At 40.6% G+C, this 14,541-nt stretch overlaps 1 protein-coding gene across 1 annotated transcript in view; it reads left to right on the top strand.

Annotated features, from left to right (window-relative positions):
• Positions 1-14,541, top strand: part of TCTN1 (tectonic family member 1) — a 29,270-nt gene that overhangs the window by 4,412 nt on the left and 10,317 nt on the right. The window contains exons 3-7 of the mRNA XM_047088321.1: positions 6,205-6,335; positions 7,693-7,844; positions 9,562-9,649; positions 11,135-11,244; positions 13,016-13,042. Of these exons, the coding sequence (XP_046944277.1) occupies positions 6,205-6,335; positions 7,693-7,844; positions 9,562-9,649; positions 11,135-11,244; positions 13,016-13,042 (508 nt within the window). The remainder of the gene's footprint in view (positions 1-6,204; positions 6,336-7,692; positions 7,845-9,561; positions 9,650-11,134; positions 11,245-13,015; positions 13,043-14,541) is intronic.

Raw genomic sequence — 14,541 nt, forward strand, 5'->3', positions numbered from 1 at the left:
TTTAGAATATGGGTCAGCAAGCTTTTCCTGTGGAAGGCCACATAGTAAATATTTTAAGCTTCACAGGCCAGGGGTGCCTGGGTGGCTTAGGCGGTTGAGCGACCAACTCTTGATTGCGGCTCAAGTCATGATTTCACGGTTCATGAGTTCGAGCCCCGCATCAGGCTCCACACCAAGATAATGTGGAGTATGCTTGGGCTTCTCTCTCTGTTCCTCTCTCTCCCCACCCTCCCTCCCTCCCTCCCTGCCCCTCCTGTGTGTACTCTTTTTCTCAAAATAAATAATAAACTTAAAAAAAAAGCTTCATAGACCAGTGGTCTCTGTTGCAACTTCCTCAACTCTACCATTGATGAGCAAAAGCAGCCATAGACAATGTGTAAATGAATGGGCATGACTGTGTTTCAATGAAGTTTTACAAAATTAGGTGTGGTTTGTGGACTCCTGGTATAGACATTAGAGCTGAATCCATAGTGCCCTCAGGAAAGGACCTCAGAATTTTTTTTGAGTTAGTTTTCTGCCCCCCTTACTTATTTATTTATTTACATTTAAAAAGTTACATTTATAAATATTCATTTTTAAAAATTTGTTTAATTTACATCCAAGTTAGTTAACATATAGTGCTATAATGATTTCAGGAGTAGATTCAAGTGATTCATCCCCTATGTATAACACCCAGTGCTCATCCCAACAAGTGTCCTCCCTAATGCCCCTCACCCATTTAGCCCATCTCCCTACCCACAAACCCTCCAGCAACCCTCAGTTTGTTCTCTGTATTTAAGAGTATCTTATGTTTTTGTATCTCCTTGTTTTTATGTTATTTTTGCTTCCCTTCCCTTATGTTCATCGGTTTTGTATCTTAAATTCCTCATATGAGTGAAGTCGTATAATACTTGTCTTTCTCTGACTGGCTAATTTCACTTAACATAATACCCTCTAGTTCCATCCACGTAGTTGCAAATGGCAAGACTTCATTCTTTTTGATTGCCGAGTAATACTCCATTGTGTGTGTGTGTGTGTGTGTACATATATATATATTCTCCATATCTTTTTATTTGTTTAAAAATTTTTTTTAAGTTTATTTTTGAGAGAGAGAGATATATATATTCTCCACATCTTTTTATTTGTTTAAAAAAAATTTTTTTAAAGTGTATTTATTTTTGAGAGAGAGAGAGAGAGAGAGAGATAGCATGAGCAGAGAGGGGGCAGAGAGAGAGGGAGACACAGAATCCGAAGCAGGCTCCGGGCTCTGAGCTGTCAACACAGAGCCCCATGTGGGGCTTGAACTCATGAACAGTGAGATCATGACCTGAGCCGAAGTTGGACGCTTAACTCACTGAGCCACCCAGGTGCCCCCCACATCTTCTTTATCCATTCATCCATCAATGGGTCTTTGGGCTCTTGCCATACTTTGGCTATTGTTGATAGCGCTGCTATAAACATGGAGGTGCATGTGCCCCTTTGAAATAACATACCTGTATCCCATGGATAAATACCTAGTAGTGCAATTGCTGGGTCATAGGGTAGTTCTATTTTTAATTTTTTGAGGAGCCTCCATACTGTTTTCCAGAGTGGCTGCACCAGTTTGCATTCCCATGAGTTAGTTTTACTTATGACTTTCTCCTAAATACGAAGTGTAGAAATAATGAAATAAAAATTAATAATCCTAATTAATTATTTTCATTATGTAGGTTCTAATTCATAAAAGGTTTGTTTACATATGCTCAACTGTCAGCAGCTAATTAATGATTTGTAAATTTATTGTTAAGGTTATTAGGTTAATGTCTGTTTTCCTCACCAGATGTGAGGTTCATGAAAGCAAGATTAATATCCCTCTTACATACTTTCTGTCACTAGTGCCTAGTCTAGCTCCTGCCACACAGTTGGCCCTCATTAGAAGTGAGTTGACTCTGTGGGTGAGTTTCTCCCCTCCACCCCTAACCGGCCCTCTGGTATTCTCTTTTGACCTCTCTACCACTGTCCTCTCAGGAAGACAGCCAGGCCAGAACCTGCAGGCTACCCTGACCCCTTCCTCTTCTTTGCCTTCTCCATCTAGCTGTCTTTCACACCTCGTGCTTCCATGAGCACCAGTGTAGAAGATGAGCTACATGCAGCCCTGCCCTCCAAGAGCTCACTGACAAAGGGAGACAGAGGAATGGTGGCAGTGCTGCCCCAGGCACTGAGACAACTGAGAAGAGTGGCATCTAACCTGGGCAGTTGGACTAAGGAAGTCTTTCTAGAAAAGACAATCTGAGCTGGGTCCTGAAGGATGTGAAGTTGGCCAGCATGGAATCGGGGAGGGCATTCCAGGCCGAGGGAGCCACGTGACAGAGTCCTGGGAGTGAGGGGGTATGGCCTGGCCTGTTGCCTTAACTGCAGGTAGCTGAGTGTGGCCGGAGAGCGGGACCGAGAGGAGTATGCTGCAGTGGCCGGGGTGAGATCCTGAGGGGCCTTGTGTGCACACTGAGGGTTTGGGTTTTGTCCTGAACTCTGCAGGATGCCGGGGGTGAGGGGATTAGATTCCCACCTTAAGCAGTTCTGCGGCAGCACGGGTGATGATGGGTCACAGGGGCTAAGCCTGGTGGCAGGGAACCAAGTAAGAAACTGGTTGAACGGAGATACGGATGAACAGGTGCCCTCCTCCCCACGCTGAAGGTCGTGACTAGAGACATATGCAGAACCGATACCCCTCTGCTGCACAGGATTTGAGAGCAGGCAGACTGGAAGGGGAAGAGTAAGGAGTTCCGTTCTACTGAATTCTTTACACTAGCCCTGTGTCTGTCCATTCCTACTCCCTCTGTACAAGGTCACACCTCATTTTGTCGCTTGCTATAAAAAAGCCTTCAGAAGCTCTCATTACCTACATACTTCTTAGCCTGGATTCAGATCTATCCCGATTCAGATCTATCCCCAAACTCTTTCAGATCCTACTTCCTACTAACCCGTCTTGTCTCCTCCATGCATCCGAACTTTGGTACTCAAGAATTTTCTAGACCCCATCAGTACATTACCCATCCTTGGCCAATGCCATTCTTGCACTCTCTAACTCCTGTACATCCTTTAAGACGCAGTAGGCCTCGTAAATTTTTTAGTGCTGGATCTTTTCTCATAAATACTATTTATAGGTTCTTTATGCCCACAGTAATGACCAATATGCCATTAGAATTATACAGAGCTTTTGGAAAAGCAGCCACTTATAAAATTGATAGCTTCCTTATACTTCAGCAATAACCATCAAAAAATATAATGAAAATGGATCCTATTCATAACACCCCATAGAAATGTCACATAAAACGTAAGTACTTAGAATTTATGTGAAGAAAACTGAAATATGGTGCGAGACCTAAAACATTTGAATACATGGAGAGATAATTTTTGTAGTGGGATGAGAAGAATCATTGTGTAAACACTTTAACTTATAAAAACTTAATTTGTAGGGGTGCCTGGGTGGCTCACTTGGGCATCCGGCTCCTGATTTTGGCTCAGGTCATGATCTCATGGTTTGTGTGCTGGTACCACACAGCGTGCTTGGGATTCTGTCTCTCCCTCTTTCTCTGCCTGTCCCCTGCTCACTGTCTCTCAGGTAATTAAATAAATAGAAAAAAATAGTTAAAAAAAAAAACACCTTAATTTGAAGTGTAATTCCATTGTCAGATGGGGTGGGGTGGATAATACATCAGCATGATTGAAAATTCATCTAGAAGAATAAACCTGAGAACAGCCAAGACATTATTGAATAAGAAGAGCAAACTATCAGCTTTCAAACATGTCGTAACATTATAGTAATGAAAGTAATGCATATTGCTTCAAGACAGATAGGTAGATTAGGATGAGAATAGTCCCAAAATCCGTTCTGTGTACTGATTTTAAAAAACCCACAAAATACTATGTATTTTTTTCCTGTTTAATATATAGTAAGTATGATTTTACAACAATGGAGTAAAGTTTGGATCACTCAGTAAATGATGTAAGATGGTAACTATTGAAAAGTAAAAATGTTAGACTTCTGCGTCATAGCGTTATATCAGTAAATTACCAATAGATCAAAGAGTAAAATGTTAAAAAAATTAATGAAAAAATGAAAAATATAAGTGAAATTTGTTGTTCTTGGGTTAAGGAATGTCTTTTAAGCATAAGCTCACAGGCAAACCATAAAAGATTGATAATTTTATTTAAAAAATCAAGGGGTACCTGGCTGGCTCAGTCCACAGAGCATGTGACTCTTCATGTCAAGGTTGTGAGTTCAAGCCCCATGTTGGGTGTAGAGATTACTTAAAAATAAAACCTTTGGGTTAAAAAAAATTTTTTTTTAAGTAAGGCTTCATGCCCAGCATGGAGCCCAACACCAGGCTTGAACTCATGACCCTGAGATCAGGACCTGAGCTGAGATCAAGAGTCTAATGCTTAACTGACTGAGCCACCCACATGCCCCAAAAATAAAATCTTAAAAAAAAAAAAAAAGATTAAAACTTCTTTATGACAAAAAACACCATAAAATTGAAAGATAGCAAACAGGGAAAAAATATTTACAACACATGACACTCGAGATTCTTAAAAAATGGATTCTTGATGGGGCGCCTGGGTGGCGCAGTCGGTTAAGCGTCCGACTTCAGCCAGGTCACGATCTCGCGGTCCGTGAGTTCGAGCCCCGCGTCAGGCTCTGGGCTGATGGCTCGGAGCCTGGAGCCTGTTTCCGATTCTGTGTCTCCCTCTCTCTCTGCCCCTCCCCCGTTCATGCTGTGTGTCTCTCTCTGTCCCAAAAAAAATAAATAAACGTTGAAAAAAAAAAAATGGATTCTTGCAAACCAATGAGAAGACAAATATCCTCATAAAAAATGTTGAATAGGTATGAAGAAGCACCTTACCGAAGAAATACCAGTGAGCAATAACCATATGGAAAAATGTTTACACTCACTAGTAAATGAGAAAAGTCAAATTAAAACAATGAGATAGCAGATTTTTGCCTGTGAAATTGGCAAAGTGTAGAAACTGAATAATGTGTACTCTTGGCAATAGTACAGGGACATAGGCACTCTTAAATTTTTTTTTTTCAACGTTTATTTATTTTTGGGACAGAGAGAGACAGAGCATGAACGGGCGAGGGGCAGAGAGAGAGGGAGACACAGAATCGGAAACAGGCTCCAGGCTCTGAGCCATCAGCCCAGAGCCTGACGCGGGGCTCAAACTCACGGACCGTGAGATCGTGACCTGGCTGAAGTCGGACGCTTAACCGACTGTGCCACCCAGGCGCCCCGGGACATAGGCACTCTTAACTGCAGTACTGGTGAGCACGCGTCTTCCCTTTCTGGAGGGAATCTGGCAGCATGTCTCAGAAGCCTTGAACAATACACCTACCTTTTGACCCAGCAATTCTACCTCAGGGAACACAGCCTGAGGAAATAGCTGGAGACGTTCATAAATATGTGCAAGGGTGATGTTAAAGCGTTATATGTAATTGGGGAAAGCGAGAAACAACCTAGACCAACAATAGAGAATTGGCTAAAAAAAATTGGGGTAGCTTACTTAAATAAATTGGTATAGAATGAAGCCATTTCATATAGTATTGCAAAAACATATTGATGACATGAGAAACGTTGGGCAGTATATACTGAGAAAAGGTCTTAAAAGCAGCACATAGAATATGATCCCATTTTTGTTACCTTGCTATCTTCACACCATACCTGTATCAAAATGATAACACTTTGTCAAATCTGGGATTGGTTGAAGTCTTGACTGTACCCTAACTTCTAAGCCTGCAAACTTCCAGATGACTTCACATTTTCTGATTTTCAGTCTGTTGAAGGCAGCTTTATTCTAAAGACAAGGAATTTTGGATCCATTCTGGGTACTTGTAAACAATCTGAAGTTCTGCAAAATTTTATAATTGATGGTGTCAGAGTTTTACAAGGTTCATTTACATCAAAATTATACACTGATCTATATTCTATACTTGATACGATTTCCTTAAAGGTTATTCTACTTGTCTTAATATTTTCTCTGTTAAAGGAAAGAGTTTCAAATGCCGAACATTTTAACACTGAATAAACCAAATAAAAATGGATTCAGTTCTAACATCACGCTTTCATAAATATCTTCCATGTAGTTGTTAACATAGTACAGTACAAGCATCTGACAGTTTTAAAATAATCTTGCTAAGATTGTGTGCATATGCCTTAAAATTTTGTATTATTATTTTTTAATTTCCAGGGGTGATAGTCAGTTTTGTAGTCAAAAAGCAGCCATCTATTCATTGAATTTTACAGCAAACCCACCTCAAAGGATATTTAAACTTGTTGACCAGATTAATCCATCTATTTTCTGCATTCATATTACAAACTGTAAGTATTTGATGCTGATATACTTTGAGAAGCCCTGGAAATTTTTTCTTTAAAAAGTTCTTTTATGGAAAAAATGTCTCATTCAGTTAGATTTAAAGCATTCAGGTTATGGTTTGGCTCAGGTGTATCTTCTGAGGCCTTTTCACAGGCGACTGCAAAAACTTGATAGGCCTGTGGGCACGCGTGTTTTCATTAAAACTAATGTGCTTATGTAGTTGTCTTTTGAAGTTACATACTTTATTTCACAGGTGTTTATAATATGTAGGCATGCGTAGGAATCTAGATTTATTTAGGTTGTGTGTATATTTATGTAGTTTTTTATTTTCTCCTGGTTTTTTAATGGTTGAAAATCAGGTTCAGCTTTGGTTTCAATTTCCTTTTTTCTCTTTTATTTTTACTAAGAATATTTGCATGAAAACAGGATCTTTATTTTTATCTGAGCATTGAGCTCAGATAGGGGTCTAGAGCCAAAAGTACATATAAGTGCAAAGTGTTATTAAGATATCCAAGATCAAAGACATATTTATGGTTTTATTGCTTAAACTTCATCATCTTTTCAGAACGTCTTTATATTTTGAGTTCGTTCCCTTGCAGTCGAAAACCAGGCGAATGCACTGTGATTGGTAATCTAAAGTAATGACTGGTCAGTTATTGTCGGGTCCTATGACGTAAGACCAGGCAACTGAGCATACCAGCCCATTTCCTCCTCTCTATTCCATACACAGCACATTGTTCTCCTGGGCGTTGGTTGGAGGTGGCTGCGTGATGGTAGAAACACAGTCTTTTGTCCCTGTCACCATCTGCAGAGAGCTGCAACTCAGAGGTTGATGCAGCTGGCTCCCCAGTCCGTGGGCTGCAGAAAGATTGATTATTATTGGCTTTTGTTGTGCTTCGCCTGCAGGCTTTACAAACCATTACTTCCACACTGTTAGAGAAACAGGCCGAATCTAGGGATCCTGTTTATTTAATAAGACTCGAGAAATTTTGGGTAAAGTAAATATGGAAAGAGACACTTTTTTTTTTCATATCAGCCTTTAAAAAAAAATTTAATGTTTCTTTTTGAGAGAGAGCGAGCAAGCAAGCACGAGTGGGGGAGGGGCAGAGAGCAAGGGAGATACAGAGTCTGAAGCAGGCTCCAGGCTCTGAGCTGTCTGCACAGAGCCTGACACGGGGCTTGAACTCATGAACTGCAAGATCATGACCTGAGCCGAAGTTGGACACTTAACTGACTGAGCCACCCAGGCCCCCCTCACATCAGCCTTAATGCTACTTAAAAGCTGTTTCCAAAATATTATGTGTTATATATAATGCTCATATTATATTGTATGCTGACTTAAAATACTTTTTCTAAAAACAGATAAACCTGCATTATCATTTATTAATCCAGAAGTGCCTGATGAAAATAATTTTGATAAATTGATGGAAACATCTGATGGTTTTTCCTTGAATTCAGAATCAGAGATTTCTTTCACAATCCAGTCAGATGCTCCAGATACTGCAAAATATGAGGTGAATCAAGAACTTGATTAAGTCCATTCATCTTGTTGCAAATATCCTGTCCTTGTGAGTTAATTTTTCAGTATGTTATCAGCAAAACTGGTTTCCCTGAGACAGAGGGGAAAACTTCATGTTCATGCCTACAAATCAAAGATCACAAAGATTAAAATTGAGTAGTTGAATTCTAACATAAGGTTTTTTTATTCTTTAGTAAGCCTGCATTTTTCTCTGCAGAAATCTTTGTGCTTCTCCACCTCAAAAGACGCAGCAGAGTGTGTGAGTCATGCTGTTGGGGACACAGAGTGGATTAGTTGTGTGCCTGGTCCACTTCTCCAAGCTGTATTTAGTTTTACAGATTTTAGAAAAATGTGTGCTATTTTATATACTATATATATATACTATATATATGTATTATATATATACTAGTAAACTTTTCAATGTAATATACATTAACTTTGAATAAACTTCAGATTTTTTGGAAACATCTTAAAAGAGAAATATAAAAACATTCTGTGCTAATTCTAAAAGGTAAAAACATCGAGGTACATATGATGGAAAGGCCATAATGTCCATGAAAATACACATTGGAAATCACTGTTAATAGATCAGCATATATTCCTGATTTTTAAATGCATCTATAAAAATATACATGTATAGTATTGTATGGAAGTAGGATTTGTAGTTATCTACATTGTTATGTAAGCTTCCTTTTTTATTCAGTGATAAATCTTACGCATCTTCCCATATCAATATAAAAATTACCATTTCTTGATCATTTTCCACATGCCAGGCACTGTGCAAAGCTTTCCAGACATTACTTCACACAACCCTGAAATAATGCGTCTTGTCCCCATTAACCGATGAGAAAAAGAAACTTCAGTCTAGGAAAGTAACTTATCAGACTACTGTCGGAGCTACAGTTCACTGATACAAAGTATACCCTCTGTGTATGTATCATCATTTATTGTTGAACCATTCCACTATTAACAGACATTTGTTTACGGTTTTTGCTATCATAAATAATCCATAAGGAACATTCTGATAGATACGTATATCTTTGTCTGATTAAATCCTTAGGATACATTCCTATAACTGGATTAACTTGGGCAAAATGAATGGAAGTTTAAAACCTCTGTCTCAGGTTGCCCTCCAGAAAGATTATAGGAGTTTCAACTCCCAGGCCCAGTGAAGGAGAGGGCTTGTTTCCCTAGATCCTTGTTGGCACCGAGATTCAAGAAAATTGGCTGTATGCCCAATAGCTGCAAATTTTGATTTGAATATTGGGGAAAAGTTTCACATGGTTTGGTTTGGGGAAAGAAGGCCTATCATTTTTATGATTTTGATGTATACCGTATCTGTTATTAAATAATTATTGCTAATAAAAAATAATTACCTGTCTCACTTCCGTTGCTGGCTACCCAGTTTCTGTCTGCATTGGAAGATGCTATGTCAACTTCTTATATACCTCTCTGGAGGAATTCTGTAATAAAAAAACAAAACAAAAACCCTGCAAATACAATAATGTTCACACACAGAGACATACATCCTTAAAAGAAAGGGATGGGGCACATGGGTGTAAGCTCCGTGTGGGCAGGGACCATATCTGTTTTTTGTTCATCACTGTGTTCCTGATGCCTGTAACTCTGTCTGGCACATAGTAGGTGTCTAGTAAGTGTTGAATGAATGCTTTTAATAGCACCATAATAGCTATTGGTTGGTCTGTTCACAGTATGGGGTTCGTCTACAGACTTCAGATTCATTCTTGAGATTTCCCTCTCCCCTTACGTCATCTCTCTGCACTGATGATAACCCTGCAGGTAAGACAGTGGGCAATTTTTTCTTTCTCTCTATAAACAGAGTTTGCTCTTAGTTTAAATTTATAGTAGTCATAATGGAACAGGCTTCATAACTAGAAATAGTCTATCTTTGAAAGAGGTCTCAAAGGTTATGCAGTTTAGATTCCCAACCAGTGCCCAAATCTTTTCTACCATGTGACTGCATGAGCACTTGTAGTGATGGGGAACTCACTACCTGAAACCAGCCCACCGTTGTTTAACCCTGCCAAGCTTGGGGGGAGTTCTTTCTTCACTGGAGCTAAAGTTTGTCAATAGCTAATGTTTATTAAACACCTACTTTGTGCTGGGTATTGTATTAAGTGCTTCCACGTGTTTTTCCATGAGGAAACTGAGGAACATTCAGCAGCCCATGCAGCTGCTTCCCATGGATCCTGCTTCTCCTTTCAGGAGCATCATAGACACTGTGGAGTCACCGTCCTGGCAGTGGGAGGCAGCAGACATGGCTCTCCAATCCTTAAGGCAGCATCACAGTGAAGAAGCTAGCTGAGTAGTGTATGGTCACATGTGGCCGAATGGAACATCATTTCGTACAGGAATAGAAGTGGATTCTGTTGAAAAGATGCTCAATCTTGCTCACAATAGGAACAGTGTAAATTAAAACCAAACTGAGATACCATTTCCATCCAGTGGATTGGCAAAGCTTAAGAAATTTAAGACTCTGGAGAGTCTTGATCTCCAGGCATTGATCTTACATACCTGGTGGGACCATAAATTGGTACAGCCTCTGTGAAGAGCAATTTAGCAGTATGTGTCAAAATTGCAGGTGAATATGCCCTTTGACCCACTGTTCTGCTTCTAGGAGTTGGTTCTACAGAATGTCTGGCCCACATGCAAAATTGTAGATCGCAGCATTGTTGGTGATGGCAAAGCCAGAGATAACTTAAGCGTCCATTAATGTGGAACTGGTTGAATAAATTGTGGCAGATCTATGATAGAATACTGATTATCCCTAAAAAAAAAAAGGAGAAATCTCTTCATATTCTGAGCTAGACCGAACTCCAAAATATATTGTTCAGTGAAAAAAGGTGAAGGGCAGAATATATAGCACATATTTGTTTCTAAAAGGGGAAAGGAATACTAAAAATACATATACCCACGCTTTTATTTGCGTAGAATATTTCCAGAAAGATACACAACAAACTTGACGCTGATCGTCTCTGGAGACAAGCAGTTGTTTCTGGTGGTGGCTGGGCCGGGGCGGGGATGGGGGGAAGGGGACAAGGGTTGGAGAGAGACTCTCAATATCCTTTTGTGCCTTTTGAATTGTGTGAATGTATAACCTATTCAAAACACAATTTCTTAAACCCTATTTGAAGCATGTTGTATATCTGTGTTATAACTTATTTTACGATTTTACTTAGATTACAGGTTTTTAGTTACCATTGGACAGTTGAAAAATTTCTTCTCTCTCTCTTTTTCCCCCCTTGGGAACGTTATGATTTCTAGCATTTCTGGTGAACCAAGCTGTTAAGTGCACCAGAAGGATAAATTTGGCACAGTGTGAAGAAATTGAAGCCCTGGGCATGGCTTATTACAGCAGCCCTAAAATTTTGAGGGTAAGAATTATTTTGAAGTGAAACTTATTCATCAGGTTTGTTTTCTGTTCTTTGCACTCTTTTTTTTTTTTATAAATTTTTTTTTAAAGATTTATTTATTATTGAGAGACAGACACAGAGCGTGAGCAGAGGAGGGTCAGAGAGAGGGGGAGACACAGAATCAGAAGCAGGCTCCAGGCTCCAAGGTGTCAGCACAGAGCCCGATGTGGGGCTCGAACCCACGAACCGTGAGATCATGACCTGAGCTGAAGTTGGCTGCCCAACCAACTGAGCCACCCAGGTGCCTCATGTTCTTTGCGCTCTTTTGAAATAATGACAAGTATAGAAAAATTTCAGTACCTGATTGACAATTCAAGTTTAAATTTGTCTCCTCTGGTTCTTCAGTATACTGTTACCAAAGATATTGAAATAATCACTTAAAGTAATTTTTATTTTTACATAGCTCATATTTTGCTTTTAGTCATTGTGGGTTTTTTTTTTTTTGCGGGGCGGGGGGCTCTCGCTCATTTTCATGGTAACCGATAAGGTCTGTCTCCTGAATAAAAAAAGACTTTATTTAAGAACTGAAAACTTTAGAAATTATAAAAACATCTTAATGTCTGTGGCAGAAATAATCATATTAGCACCAAAAAGATACCTCTCTGAGAAGCAGGCTGGAAAAGAATAGAAAATCCACGTTCTGGTTCACTGATGAAATAAGCAGGAAAAGACAGGTAGGAGATAGGATTTCTGGAGAAGGAGAAGAGGTCACGGTGTTATCGAGGCCCCTTCTTTCTGGTTGCAGTGACCAAAGCTGAAAGGGAGTCAATAAGAGAGGCCACTGGCCCACTTGGTGGATGGCATGGAGGGTTGTGAGAGGTAAAAGTTATTTTCAATAATGAAAAACCATATGATTGCTGTGAACCCTCACCTCCTGATTTCCTTATTTTGGGGGGAATGGGAAGGGAGGAGGGTGGTCCATGACATCAGTATTCATCTGGGCTGCAGTTTTCAGAACCAAGTTTAAGCTTTTCCTCTCCCATCCCTTTCCCTCTTCCCCTCTCCTCATAAGTCAGCCATGTAGATCTTTGAATTCTTGCAGGTATTTGACCTCTCATGGTGGTGCTGGAAGTAGCCCCTCAAGCGTGCAGTCTCCGCGCTCTCAGCTCAGGCCTCCCCAAACATGTCTACTCAGCCCCCACCCCTAAGTTCCCTTTGGCCTGGTAGGGTGTCTTATGATGAAAAGTGAGGTTGGGGGAGACGGGGATGGAGAGTGAAGGGAGGTCGAGGCCTTCGGAAGAGTACTCTGCTGTGTTGGGGACGCAGGAGCTCACCATTGAGTAGTTTGGGCTAAAGGCAGGAAGAGCAGTTAGGAGGCTGTGGAATCACCTGGGCCGGTGACAGTGGCCTTCCAGTGAGGACAGGTGCAGGAGGGTGACCTAGGAGGGTAGGAGCCACATCTCCCCCACAGTACTGTGTCACTGGTGACCATGTAGAAAGTACGTAAAGATTACAGTGAAGCATGGAGGCTTCCAGAGACCAGTTCTGTCAGGCTGTTCCATTAAGCTTCCAGTCTAAAAGAAATGAATATAGAAGGAAGACATAAAGTTACCTTTGGATTAGGAGACAGATGTAAAAATATGTAGGTGGCAAGTCTTGATTAAGGAAACTGTTTTCTTCTTTGTGAAGTCTGTGATAAGTTGAATATATCCTTTAACCTGCGGTCTGAAAAAGCAATAGAAATGTTTCTTTCCATTGTACTTAACAAAATTTGTTGTTTCTTTTTGTTTAGGTGCCTGGTTTAAGAACAAAGGCAGAGGTAAGAGTATTTCTTGGTGGAAAGTAAGATAGATTGTAATATATGGTCTTATTTCTGAGCCCTTTGAAATGAATACACTTATGATTAGAAGGGTACCTTACTGCCAATAACAAAAACATTTGCCAAAAGGCAAACAGAAATGAAATAGGGAAACTCCTTAGTAGAGGACCTTTTTGTAATTACAGATTTTGAAAATCTGTAAAATTTTGAAAAATACAAAATTTTCAAAACCCCCGTTTTCATAGTTTGCACTTTTTCATATTTAAATGGTTTAGCTATGTTATTGACAGTGGGTTCACACCCATTGGCTTCTGTGCTTTCCAGGCATCCCTTTAGGTCTTCTTGGTCTCCTGTCAGGAGAGCTGGTTAGCTACCAGGATGCCGTCTGTCCATCTGTCTGGGGTAGAAGGTAGAAACAGTGAATGGTCCTGTGAATGTCCACACTTGTGTAGGAGCTGAACCCTCTTGGTATAGCTTCAGGGGTTGAGGTATGGGTGTCGATTCTGTCCGACCCCACTCCAGAGGCTCTGTCAGGCTGTGGTCGAGAGGCCAAGGTCTTCTCGTGGGTATGTTAGAGCAGAGGAACACGGATCTACCCCTTATTTTTGGGTCTGCACCCTGTGCCTGTGAATACAGTTCGCAAGGAGGACCAAGTTGATGGCCTTGTCATGGTCTCCCACCAAAGCTCATGGAATTGGTTGACCTTGGTTCAAAATTCAACTTCGCCATTATTTTCTCATATGACATATGCCTCACTCTCCCCAGTTGTTGAGCAGATGGTAAGTGTGTGCCCCAGAGAAGGTGTAAGGCTTGAGTGGGAGAATGCACATAGGTACTCTGCACAGTGTCTGGTGCCCAGGGAGCACTTGGGACAGTGATACCTACTGTAATTGATTTCGTTAAGTCTCTAGACACAAATGTGTTTGAGGTAGACATTTGAAAGGAAATAGTCATGTGATTTTGGACTTCACACTTCTGTGTGTAGGCCTGGATTTCCTCATCTGTGAAGGTGTTTTCAAACTTGTTCAGAGTTTTTCAAATGTGATCTTAAGCAGAACTCTCCCTACTGTGTTAAGTTGGATTGAATCCAAAGCCCCTGGTTGGAGCAGGGGTGGGGCCCAGAGCTCTCCACCTGCCTGGCCTCCCCATCTCTCTCCTGTTTAGTCCTTCTGAGGAACCTATGGCTCCCAGGAACCCAGTTTGAAAACCATACAATAGACTAGCTTTCAAATACCTCAAATCAAAGTGCTTTGATTCTACCATTCAAAACGTGAACGGTCTGTGGGGACAGCGATCCTGTCCATCTTGTTCATGACATATCCATAGTAGTAAGCTGGTGCCTAGTATGTACTGGGTACTCAGTGGGTTACGTGTTAATTGAATCAGTGCCTAGGGGATTGGTTCAATCAAGCAGGGAAGACCTAGTGTGAGGATGATGGGTGTTATGGGAAGGGGCGTGCTGCGTGCTGAACACTGTTCTCATTCCTATGCACGTCTGA

This window comes from Lynx rufus, unplaced genomic scaffold, assembly GCF_022079265.1.
Source record: "Lynx rufus isolate CCGP_SWC_20201006 ecotype Redwood Valley unplaced genomic scaffold, mLynRuf1.p SCAF_24, whole genome shotgun sequence".
Classification (NCBI taxonomy): domain Eukaryota; kingdom Metazoa; phylum Chordata; class Mammalia; order Carnivora; family Felidae; genus Lynx; species Lynx rufus.